Source organism: Asparagus officinalis, chromosome 3, assembly GCF_001876935.1.
Source record: "Asparagus officinalis chromosome 3, Aspof.V1, whole genome shotgun sequence".
NCBI classification, from domain to species: Eukaryota; Viridiplantae; Streptophyta; class Magnoliopsida; order Asparagales; family Asparagaceae; genus Asparagus; species Asparagus officinalis.
In genome coordinates this window covers 89,695,668-89,707,946 of record NC_033796.1, presented here as the reverse complement: position 1 = coordinate 89,707,946, position 12,279 = coordinate 89,695,668, and the positions used below count along the sequence as shown (strand labels likewise).

Below are 12,279 nucleotides of genomic sequence, written 5' to 3'. Positions count from 1 at the left end.
CGGAAGATGTACTTACTTATGCCGTGCTTATAGAAATAAGAACAAAGTTCGTTGACCTAACAACAAAAGCTAAAAGTCTGTTGAAAAATAATAGCATACATCATGGGAAATGTAGCCATCTATGGTGTGTTCATAGAAATAGGAATAGCATCCGGAAATCGGTACATAAACAGAAGCGATGTATATTGCGGAGATAAATCTACGCAATAGCGCATACTTCTTTAACCAGAAAAAAATATCAATTCAACAGTCCATATACTGTACGAAAGGGTAAAGGAATTGGTATATGATGTACGAAGAAGTTTCAAAACATCATCAAGTTCTTATTAATAAGAAATAATATCTGATTTTCTAAGCAAAACATGTAGAACATACAACACCTCACCAGGGAGTTCCCTCAAAATACAAGAAATTAGGAATCTAGTAAATGATATACTTTTTTCTATTATCAGTATAATATGTATGGGAATGCCAAGTTTGCAAGTAATCCCCTATCAACCTTCTATTGTTTAGCTGATAAGAGAAAATTCAGCTTTGATACTATAGTAGATGACCTTGCCTGTTAAAACATCGGCTGATTCCTTGAATTTCAAATATCAACTCACTACACTTGTTTTTGAATCTTTGAGCTTGTCTCTACTGATAAATTTGTGATCTCACAGATATCAGATTCATGCTTCCCATTTAAATTATCTCTGAGGAACTCCACTGCCATAAATGTGAGAGCAGATGCTGGAATGTACCACATTATTCTTGGAATGCTGCCCTTGAACATACCGTTTATGCCCTCAGTCCTCCAAATGCTTGTTAAAGCATGTAACCAACCATTGTACCTTTGAGGAAAAAAAAAAGAGGATATCACCATTTAATTAAAAAAGAAATTTTCAGGTGTGTAGAAAGAATTGTTGCGAGCACAGAGAGGCAAGTGAGAATCCTCTCAATGGGGAGAAAAGTTCAACCAACAGTTTAGGAGGTTACCAACAAGAAATAGCATAAAGAAAAAATGACTTGTAATGGGGAAAAAATGAAGTGAGATCCCTGAACACAAAACAAATTTCTAAAATATATTTCAAGAATCCGAGATATTTTTGTCATTTAATGGGTGTTTGGAGAGCTTATTTCTAGGTCAAACTACCTTTTAAGCTAGCTTATCCAAATCTATATGTTTGGAGACATCTCAACTAAGTTAGTTTTTTAACCTCAGGTTAAAAAAGTGGGGTTCCCCAAACTTTTGAAAGACTAGCTTATAAGGTCATCTAAAGCTACGTTCACCAAGCAAATGTCTTTTCCACCCTTTCAAGTTTATAAAATTTTTATCATAAAAGCCAAAAGCCTCCAAAAGCTAAGCATAGCTTCAATGAGATTCAAAAACTAAGCTCTCCATAACACCCTCTTAGTGTCCTAGATAGTTGAGGAACATGAAAACTAAATAAGTACTGCATTTTCACAGTACTCGAAATTATACATCTTTGCTTTACTTCATGGCTTTCTTTGCAACTTAGATGCAACTATTCACTACAAAAAGTCATTTGTGTATTTTATATTTATGCCTGAACTAACTGGAAGATATAATACATTGGAGAAACCAGCGACCCAAATGAAAACGGAAGGATTGGAGTGCACAGTGCAGTGTGAATATCAACATCAACCAACAAAATACGTTACAAATTTACGATGCAACTTTTCAGTATGAGGAGAAGAGGGTGCATGGCTGCATGCTTAGAGATGAAGTTGAGGTGTACAAGAGGCAAAGCCAAAAAAGACAATAATCACAGCAATAAATACATTGAAGAAATAAGGAGTGAAGCCTTTGAGAAATAAGCTAACAAAAAGACAAGGGTAGAACACGTTGGACAAAGGATAACACAGATGTATACCTTGTCATACAAAGGCAATGTCAAAAGTTCAATGACCACAGTATTGGTTATTTGGCTCTTGAAAAGAGACTCCACGTGGTATTTGCCTTTATTCTCCACCTAGATACAAATGTGATTCCCCAATAGTAAATCACACACTTTACCACTATTTTCCTGATCAAGAGGAATATCGAGACCAGCTCCTTAATTGCATGACCTTCAACTCATGACAAGAAGATGTCAGCATACCTACTGACCAACTGGTCTTCAAGGTTTATCGCATCATTCTCCTGCTAACAATTAGCTAAGAAATTGGTGCTAATTCATGAACTACTGTTGTCAGTTTGGCAGTCACATGTAAAAGTTTAGACGATTATTTTATGGAGCTTTCTCAACTATAAGTCATACTCTGGATTAACCCATTTTATGGGGAAAAGGCTATGATGTGCTGATAATAATGTAAAATTAACCATTAAAAAAATACTGCAAAATTGAAAGCTTCATCAGTACAAAGGACTGGCGTCAGTTTGGCAGTCACATGTAAAAGTTCAGACAACACTTTTATAAAGCTTTCTCAACATAAGTCATGCTCTGAATTATCCATTTTATGGGGAAAAGGCAATGATGTGCATGATGATAATACTAGATTAGCAATGAAAAAAACAAATATAGCAAAATAGCCTACAAAAACCATGCTTACTAATATTGTATACTTGTATAATTATCATCATCCAAGAATTTCCTCCATGCCGTGATAAAGGCAAAAGAAATAAAAGCAACAAAAATAATAGGATTAGAGAATTCGTGGAGGGTGTATTTCAAAATTGTAAGCAGCAAATAAAAAAGATACATTACGAGGTATCAGCATTTTATTTCAAAATGTACAGTACATTAATCAATAAAAGATGAATACTATCAGAGGTTAGAGAGTAATCAAGTATTGCACCTAGCAGCAGATCCTTGTACTTGCAGTCTTGTTTTGATTACATCCAAGGGTGTTGTGAGATAGGCACTGAATCCTAGAAAATAACTAGAGCAATGAGCAAATCAATTTGTTTGAGGCTGCCTCAGGAGTTCCTTGTATTAGTATAAATTGCAAGAAATAAACAATACCTCCAGCCAAGCCTCCTAATACAAGTCCTTCAAATGAACTATTAACAGTCATGTCACTTCCAGGAAACAATCTCTGCCTTCCATATATCGTCAGATCCTTCAAGGCTTCATAAAAAGTAACCTACAAGTAGCAATAAATAATTTGTGTCAAGTTCACGTCACCAAAGAAAATTCAAGTAGATGGTTTACATTTGGAACATAATTTTTCAAAAAGTCAAAAATTGAAGTAACACAACAATTCTCTAAATTACAGATATGATCAGGTAAGTAAAAGAGGTGGTGATGGTAGCAAAATTTCTTAAAACATAGTGAAAACAGAAAATAAAGAAAAAGTATAAAGTATGAATGGAGGAGCTTATACCACAGATATACAAAAGTACGCTTGTCGCTAGGCAATGTGAGGAAGATCGAAATTAAATTATGGAGCAAAATAGCAACAAATTATAGCAGGTTTTTATTTCTGTGCCTCAAAGTGATCCATATATATTCTAGGTAAGCCAAGGAAAAGCGATTTTATTGTGGGGACAAACAGTACTAGAAAATTATAATAACTAGTCAAGCCTCAAAATAAATGCAAAAATAATATCTTAACATTTTTGCTTCCATATAATGAAGGACTGGTAAACATGAAGCGCAAAATAGTACCTTGTCATTTTGTGCCCCAAAGTGCATTGTCCCCTATAGGAACTATAAAATAAGTGAAAAGCAACTCCATCGGCGTGAAGTACAAGTCATAACTTGTGGTTAAAAAATTTTAACAAGTTATCGAGATGGAAAGGCTCCTAATATATTCACAAACAGGTAAGTGCTTTGTAATGCAATCCAGTATGTATTCAATAAATTTGACAGGCTTCCAACAATGCATACCATAAGTCCAGCAAAGGGCACATCTCTTGCAAGTGTAGACCAATATCTGGAAAAATAACATGCATCAGCATCGTATAGGCATCGAATATGATGGTTCGCTATATAAAAATTATAAAGCATAGTAAAACATATAATTGCAAATTACATCGCCTACAATCAAAATTTCGAAGTTCATTACATTTCACATTTTCTAACATAAATTAAAAATTAAAGAAAAAGGGTCACGAACTCTGTTGTCAAGGACTACATTCATATGAATGTTTTTTATTTTTTATTTTTATTTATTTATTATTATTGTTGTTGTTATTTATTTATTTATGTAATTATTTATTTTGGCATGCTGATTCACTCAATTCAAATATCTAATATACCGCCTTTCGGAAATTCTTGTAATTGTAACAGGCAAAATGGCCTTTTAAGGATTGGAGAGAGTAAAGAAGATGACCAAAATTAGCTAGTTGAAATATAAGTTCATGGAATAGAAGGTCAGACCATTAAGATTCAAGGGAACAGTATAACAGGCTCATAAAACATGCCTTAATCTGCATGTATCTGAAGAAATAGTCAGTTCAAGTAGGGTTGTCCCATAGAAAAAAGCAAGGCATGCCTCTTAACATATTGAAGGGTTTCCTCAATCATGCGAGCTGGTGCTAAAACAAAGTCAGTACAGGTTGATGTATACATATTGAAGGATTTCCTCAATCATGTGATGTGGCATCACTTTTTTTAAAAAAAAAATCACTCAAACTACAAAATCAAGTCATTCTTTCAATTCAAATTTCAACCTTAGCTTTGAGAGCCCTCGAGGCTGGACCTAGTTTGATACCTCCTAGAATTTCATGCTTCAGAGATACCTTAAACTATGGTTGCTCCTAAGGATGCTGAATCATGAGCATAACATAATTTAAAGACCACAAAAAATTTGCCTCTCGGTTATCCATTCTCTATTTGCCTAAAATGCACAGTTTCTCCAATTGTACAGTCAAAAGTGAAATGATTTTCTCCACCTGAATAGGAACAGAAGGGTTATTTCGAGTCACCAAATAGGACCTCCTACAACCATTAACTAACTGGATGCCATATTAAGTTCCAAGACAAGAACCTTTTAATGGGAACAGAACAGGTATTATCTAATGTTTGCAGGTCTCTATGGCATATTGGCCCGGGTACTGCAAAAGACATTGAATAAAGGAATCTTGCTGACTACACCTGACTCTAGTTTTTTATAGCATTGATTTGAGAGAGCAAGGATGAGTGTGCAGGGAAACAGAATACAGTCACACAGAGATAAACCTAACCCAAGTAATGATTAATCAAGTAAGCATATCTAGCTGCGCTTTTTTCCTTTTGACTTTTAACCTTGAACTTCCTCATTCAAACCAAGATGAAAAATAGTTGATGTTCCTCACGAGAACTTTTTTCTTTTAATAAATGGTAACTCTGGCAGCTAAAAACAAATTCAAACATACTTAAAGGAAAAAGACCTGAGAACTTCCCCAGCAATAAACGATGGGGTATCAAGGGAAACACATACAGAAGTAATATCATGAAAGAAAGTTGAGAACACCCTACCACCCAAAAGGAAAAAGAAAGGAAGAACTTGCAAACCCTACCCCACACATGGAACGAGAAATATAAATAAGTAAAAAATTAATGGCAACCACACAAAAGACCAAAAAAGAAATAATATATATATATAATATATATATATATAATATATATATAATATATATATATATATATATAATATAATGAATAAAAAATATATAAGTATATATAAATAATAAGATATATATTATAAAAAAAGATACATTATGGGGGAAAAAAAAAATACAATCACATAACATACTACGAAAACCCTACAAAATAGAAAAGATTAATACCCTGCATATAATCCTTTCAAACCATGTTGCTTCCATATGGAGTGGCCTGCCTGAAACATTCCTGTATAGTAATCATAAATTTGCAGTCCAGACTTTTGAGCAACACTCTCTTTCATTAACATAGAACTCCAAGATGTTTTGGTGCCTTGCACCTGCATGCGCTGTTTTATTACTTCACATGGCACGTACACAATGGAACCAAGTGTATCTCCTGCAACATAACAAAAAGAGCACTTCTGATGGCTTTCGAAATTCTTATTATTTATGTATTATATATACAATTTGCTAGCTGAAAATATAAATAGTTCAAAATATTTACTGTCAATAACTATTTGTATAGACAAAATGAAAGGTACATATGACATGAAAGCTAGATAAGCAAGCACAGATGCAATAATGGCACAAATACAGACATATGATCTGTCTTCAATGACGGAAAAAACACGTTTCATAAAGATTAACAAAATATGTGAACAAATCAACTACATTTACAGATGAGACTTTTTTCCTCAAATTAGATGAAGATTACTAGTTGGCACATTTGTACATTTAAAAAAACAGCATTAGCTCCCTAGAACTTACTACAACGCGCATCTATCATTGGCCATGCCTCCTGATTGCTGTTGTGAACTATAAATTATTATCTAGGACGTGGCTGCAACCCTTTTTAGTAGATCAAGCCAAAAACTGCACCGCAGCACTTCGTAATTTTCATTGGATGTGTCTATAGTGAATTTGATTTCTAGAGCATAGATCCCAGCCATGAGTTTATTCAGAAGCCTTTAGTACCTAATTTCAATGCAATATAGGAACTACTAGTCCACTACCAAAAAATCAGGCTAGCCGCTTCTTCAATTATGGACAAATATACCTGATATCTATATAACGGACCAGAAGATGAAGCTTAAAATAACAAACAAGAAACTACTAAAAAGACTTAACTGTATATTACTATCTCCAAATAGACAGACAAATATATACTAGTAAAATGATAACATTCACTGAGATCCAAAGCTCGTAAACTAATAACAGAAGCCTCAAGTTATTGTCATACCAATTGCTCCAGCAATGAAATGAGACCAATGACCGCTAAGGTTGGGATTTACTTCCTCTATCCATTGTTTAGTAGATTCTATCACACCAAAGTATGTTGCTCCAGTTGCAAGAGATCCAGTTACCCCAGGTGTAATTCCTCTATAGAACCCTGGAAAAAGAGTTTTTTTCAGATGAAGAGAAAGAAACTAATTCAGGAAGTTACATGTGCAGATCAAATTACAAGATGATATAGTATCAATTGAATTGTTACAAATATGAAATCTGATAGTAGATATTTCCTCAAAATTTTGGCATCGAAATAAAGATAGTTCTCAATAGAAAATGTCACGTACATGTATGGAAATTACTATAACTATAAGCATCATAGATGAAAAAACTTTAGGGAATTTTCACCCTCATCAAATTCTAAAACAAAATTAAGTCTTTAAGTGATCATAAACATAGAAAGTGAGAACTTCCATAAAGATGCAAATAAATATTAATCAAATGTGAAACAAGATGCTCATGGAAAAGTTCACTCAGACTATAAAGGTATCTACTGTTTTGACTCGACAAGTTTTATGTGTTATATTTCCTGCCTCATGATACGATTTACTATGTCAACTTACTGAACCTTAGAAATTCATTTCTTTGGAAAATACTAAGATGAAAATGTTTACATGAATCATATCTAAGAAGGCATCTAACAGGAACTTAGCATCCATACAGATGTTTACATTGGAATGTATAACGCAGTACATGATAAGGAGTCGTATATTGCATAATAATAAGGTGGAAAATGAAAATATTATCATATGAAGCAATATACAAGATCCACATGAACCCCTATCATGTAAAAGGTATTGAATAAAAATGGAACATTCTGTTTTCCAGTCCAGGAGAGTACAGATTGGACACAAGGACACTGGAACTTGAAGTTAATTGTAATCTTATCAGATTTTGCATCAATGTGGATAACCCAATGATAGGCAATAGGTACAAGAGAGATTCAAGAAAAATGCACAACTAAGGTGCACAAGCAACATGCAGAAGTCAGTTAAAAGATGCATATCTTGAGAATCTAATAAGAGATTCTTACAACATCTGAAATGTACTAGTAGTAGTGGGTAATGTAATGGTATCTAGTACCAAGGCCAACCCACATGTAGAGAAACTCACACACCCGCTCACACAAAATCAACAGATGCACTATAATACGGTTGTATATTTTCTACAAAACACGAATGAAATCCAACAAACTGTTTGCGAACATTGACACAGAAAAGACAGGAATGGCATAGACCATTAGAACACTATATTGTGGTATTGTCTAATTATAGCAACAGCTGAATGTCTGCATCTCTTCTCTAAGATTATTTTCATAAGTATCAATATTTGCATGTTTGTTTTCCTTTCTTCATAAACTTGTGATGTAAGCCTTCTTAAGCTGAAATATTCTAAATAAAATCATCGTAAGCAGACGCTAGAAAACTTTAAACATTCAGACAAGAGCAAGGCCCAAGAAACAATTTAGAACTAATGGCAACATCCTTATAGAAAGGTTCCTATTACTATGAACCATAGATGCTGGGAACGTTGGGCATTATAATGAACCAAAACCCGGATTTAATCGTCCCAGAGCACGGTGCAGTAGAGAGCTGGGACGTGGTCTAACACGTCCAAATATGTCAACTTTGGTGACGCAATTTAAAATTCAAATTAGTTACATTTTCAAAAAAAACAACTGTTTCTACAAAAATGAACAACAAAAACCATACCTTAACTGCAACTTGAGAATCTTCTTACCATTATTGGCCCCTGAATTTGACTCTTGTAGAAAATTGTACACTAAGAACTCAGATTCTTACATTAAAAAAACCGAACCAAGAGCATACCACGTTCCCTAGCGTACAATATAAGCCTACCCCCCTTGCATCTTGACTCCAAGTAAGTGGCGTACCATGCTCCCATTTCTGTTCCGTGAACTGGAACAAATTGGGTTCCATGCAACTATGCTACGAACAGAATACTTGATAACATCTCAATTTTACCATGAAGTTTTGTTGTGGTGCCTAGTACTATAGTAAAACGAATACCTTGCTTTACATAAAAATCAAGTTTGGACATTATCTCTGAACTTCTTAATTCAAAGATTCATTCAGGTTTTATAAATTAACATCCAGTATTATGATGCGCAAAAACTGAATGAATTTTGGTGCAACTCAGAGAGAAATGAGGAATGTATTTTGTTGATCTTTCCATCTGATTTTCATTCTTCTGAAGATTGCTGATTATAGGAGACCTATAAACGGCCATTAAGGGAAGGTACAAGCTACAGCCTTGATAATGCCTTGACAAGTTAACCATTTCTGGTCATGCTCATTCAACAAAGAAAATGACCTTCCATGACCATCATGCGAGGTTTCAAGTAGTTCATCAAAAGAAAAAAAGTTAGGCAAAATTAGACAGAAAAGATATTGGTTACTGACACTGTTTTCAGTCCTTAGAGTTTCCAATCTCTATAAAGTATAAACCCTTCCTTAAGAGGATATTACACGAAATGACGAAAAAGAAATGACTGTGAATCTTATGATGTCAAAATAATTCAAACAGATATCTTTATACACCGACAAACTCACTCTTTTCTTTTATACAAAATTGAGTTAACCAGGGTAGAGTGCAGGGAAACTAAGAAACAACATGTTCAAAAATATGAGTCCAGCAGAAATGAGAATTATGACGGACTGGTGGATATACACTAAGAGGAAGAAGAAGAAAAAGAATGCATTTGTAGGAGATCAGAGGTTGCTTCGGTTGAGAATAAAACAAGAGAAAATCAATTGAGATGGTCCAGCCACATGGAACAGGGGTCAATAATAGGAGCCAATCAGGAGAGGTGATAAGATAATAGTTAATGGAGCAAGAAAGACTAGTGGTAGACCAGAAGGGACTTGATTAGAAGCAACTCGGAAGGTTATGGACCATGGTAGTGGTTAACAAAATGAAGGAGATAGCCCTAAACAGAAATGAACCTAATAATAGGATTCATGTGACTGAACGCAAAAAATTGGGATAAAGGATTTATTGGTGTTGTTGTACATTAAACCATGCTTTGTACAACACAGAAGTTGTATGTTAATTATCATCTCTCAAACATGGAATTACAAAGCATCTAGTTGGCAAATAATAACAGTTGAATGCTTGATACTATTCTATGTCACCTGGGTACTTCTATTAAGGCCGTACCAGTACCTAACACACACCCATACAGCCGTACCCATGCCTGCATCAAAACTTCATGGACATTTATCGCAGATATGAATACATTTATTCCAATGTGTAGTCAATTGTATTATACATGTTTAAATTTAAAAAATTTATCATACACCTCCTGAATAGATGTCCTATGCTTCACATCCACTTTATAATCTACCATTCATAATAAAAGAAACATAAAAATGTTATAGGTTTTAATTCTCATACCATGTGAATGAAAAGACTACTTCTAGTAGAATGATCTAATAAACAGTTGGATTTTTGTCAAGGTAACATAGCATACTACGACATATTTTAAGGTGAAAAACAATAAGTTTCTAACATGCAAATGAATGCAGTGTATTGTCTACATGTCAAACAAGTCAAATTTTCTGTTGAGGGAATTCTCCTACATATCATAACAATAGAATATAAATAAACTTTTGGCAACTAGTGTTTCTAATTCTGAGGCATTTCTGAAATAGAAATTTTACAATAAGTATTATGTTTGTTAACTTACTTTCAGATGCATCACAATGAAGAAACCAAGAAGTTAAACCATATACCGATTAAACTTTAGACACAACATTAGGTGAATAATTAAAGGGAAACAATGACAAAGAGAATACATTTAAAGTATGCAACCTTCTGTAAAATCTTTGTGTTCTATGAAATGATAGCATAAAGCTAATGGTTGAAGCAATAGACTGGTACCTTGAAGTCCATCAGCAGCCCAAACCGTTCGGACCATTTGCAGTATGTTCTTTTGATTCTAAACACATTGCACCAAAAATTTGTTGAGAAACTCATGTTATCAAGAAAACACTTTACAACCAATTGAAGCGTCTTTATGTAATGAAGGCATATATGTACCTGATATCCACTAATGATGGCCTGGCTCTGCAACCGTGTTTTCAATGTGTCAACTGGGTGCATCATTCCTTCGCCAAAAGCCCCCGCGATGGCTCCCCACACGAATTCCCTCCATACTGAACCACAATTAGCGCATCGAGTGATATTTCAGAAAATATTTTCCAAATGGGCCTAAATAATGAAGAGCTACAACCAAAGTACAGAAAGTGAAATTTCTTTCATCTATCCGCTGCTAACCACTTAAATAGCCTCACCAATTTTTTTATGCAATAACAATCACAATCACATTGAGACGCAGAAAGGAAGAGATATCGGCTAAAACTACACTTAGAATAAAGGCCTAAACTGCAAAATACAGTGTAAAAATAACGGATTGAACTGATTCAATGCCCATAATCATATTAGAACATCAAATTAGCTTCAGACTATTGAGGAGTTACCGAAAAAGTTATGGAGAGGTCGCTTGGAATAATCCACTCTCGGATCTCGAGCTCCACGCGGGGACGAGGCGGAGGTTGACATGGCCACCGAGCTTGTGGAGAGAAGATGATCGTCTACTCTCGCTCTTTCTTTCTTTTTTAGGGTTTTTGAGCTCCCGTTTAGGGCTTTAAAATGGGCGCGAGTTATAATGCCCCTGTAATTTTTCACTCCAGTCGAATAGATCATCTACAAATTCTCGCATACGGATTTATATGCGGTGATGTATTTCGGGCATGAGAGTTTCACGTGCTCGTCTACTTTACAAATTCGTTCATTTTCTCAAAACAATGGCTAAATTTATCATCAAGCAAACTTTGATTTTTCTAAACGTGATAGCATGTTTGCTATTTTTTGTCAAATGTGAGGGTGTCCTTTTTTCTAAACAAATATAGGGACATTTTTCAAACATAGGAGAGCATTTGAGAGAGAGAGATGAATATAAAGTTTTTGTCCAACAATGTTTATAGCCAAGTATTAAGTCAGATTTAGCATAACATTAATTAATTGATGTAAAGGTTAATTTAAGATTTTTTAAAAAAAACTTAAACATGAAGTAGAATGAAGAAAAGTGGCACGTGCCTTTAATATAAGGGAAAAATGTGTCCAGGCCTCAAAATGAGAAAGTTTATGTGACCCGCCTCCTTGTATTTTGGCCCATATGATTCAACCCCAAAAAGTACCAATTAATATTTTAAGGCCCCTCCACGTCAGCGGTATAAAAAAAGAGATTGTATTTTGAAAAAAAACCCGAAATTACCCCTCCACTTATCTTCCCTAGACGTCTGGTCCATAAAATACATGGAAAGTCACGCCCATTAATGCGATCTGATAAAAAAAATAGAGGGAAATTTCCCGCCCTTTTTTAAACTCTATCATGAGCAATAACTCATGTTAATTCTAAGTTATTTAATGTTAGT

At 34.4% G+C, this 12,279-nt stretch overlaps 1 protein-coding gene across 1 annotated transcript; it reads right to left on the bottom strand.

Moving 5' to 3' along the window:
* LOC109834455 (S-adenosylmethionine mitochondrial carrier protein) lies at positions 303-11,521 on the bottom strand. Its single transcript, XM_020402474.1, has 9 exons — positions 11,323-11,521; positions 10,883-10,998; positions 10,724-10,781; positions 6,774-6,923; positions 5,720-5,930; positions 3,837-3,882; positions 2,970-3,090; positions 2,803-2,875; positions 303-833 (listed from the first exon to the last, which is right to left on the bottom strand). The coding sequence occupies exons 1-9, from the start codon at positions 11,402-11,404 to the stop codon at positions 605-607; spliced, it is 1,086 nt and encodes a 361-aa protein (XP_020258063.1). The 5' UTR covers positions 11,405-11,521; the 3' UTR covers positions 303-604.

Excerpts from the sequence above, each read along its gene's own strand:
- LOC109834455 (XM_020402474.1), bottom strand. The coding sequence starts at position 11,404 with ATGTCAACCTCCGCCTCGTCCCCGCGTGGAGCTCGAGATCCGAGAGTG. Across the intron at positions 3,883-5,719 it reads TTGAAAGGATTATATGCAGG|ATATTGGTCTACACTTGCAA; the intron begins GTATTAATCTTT and ends TTATTTTTCCAG. Across the intron at positions 2,876-2,969 it reads ATTAGGAGGCTTGGCTGGAG|GATTCAGTGCCTATCTCACA; the intron begins GTATTGTTTATT and ends GTTATTTTCTAG.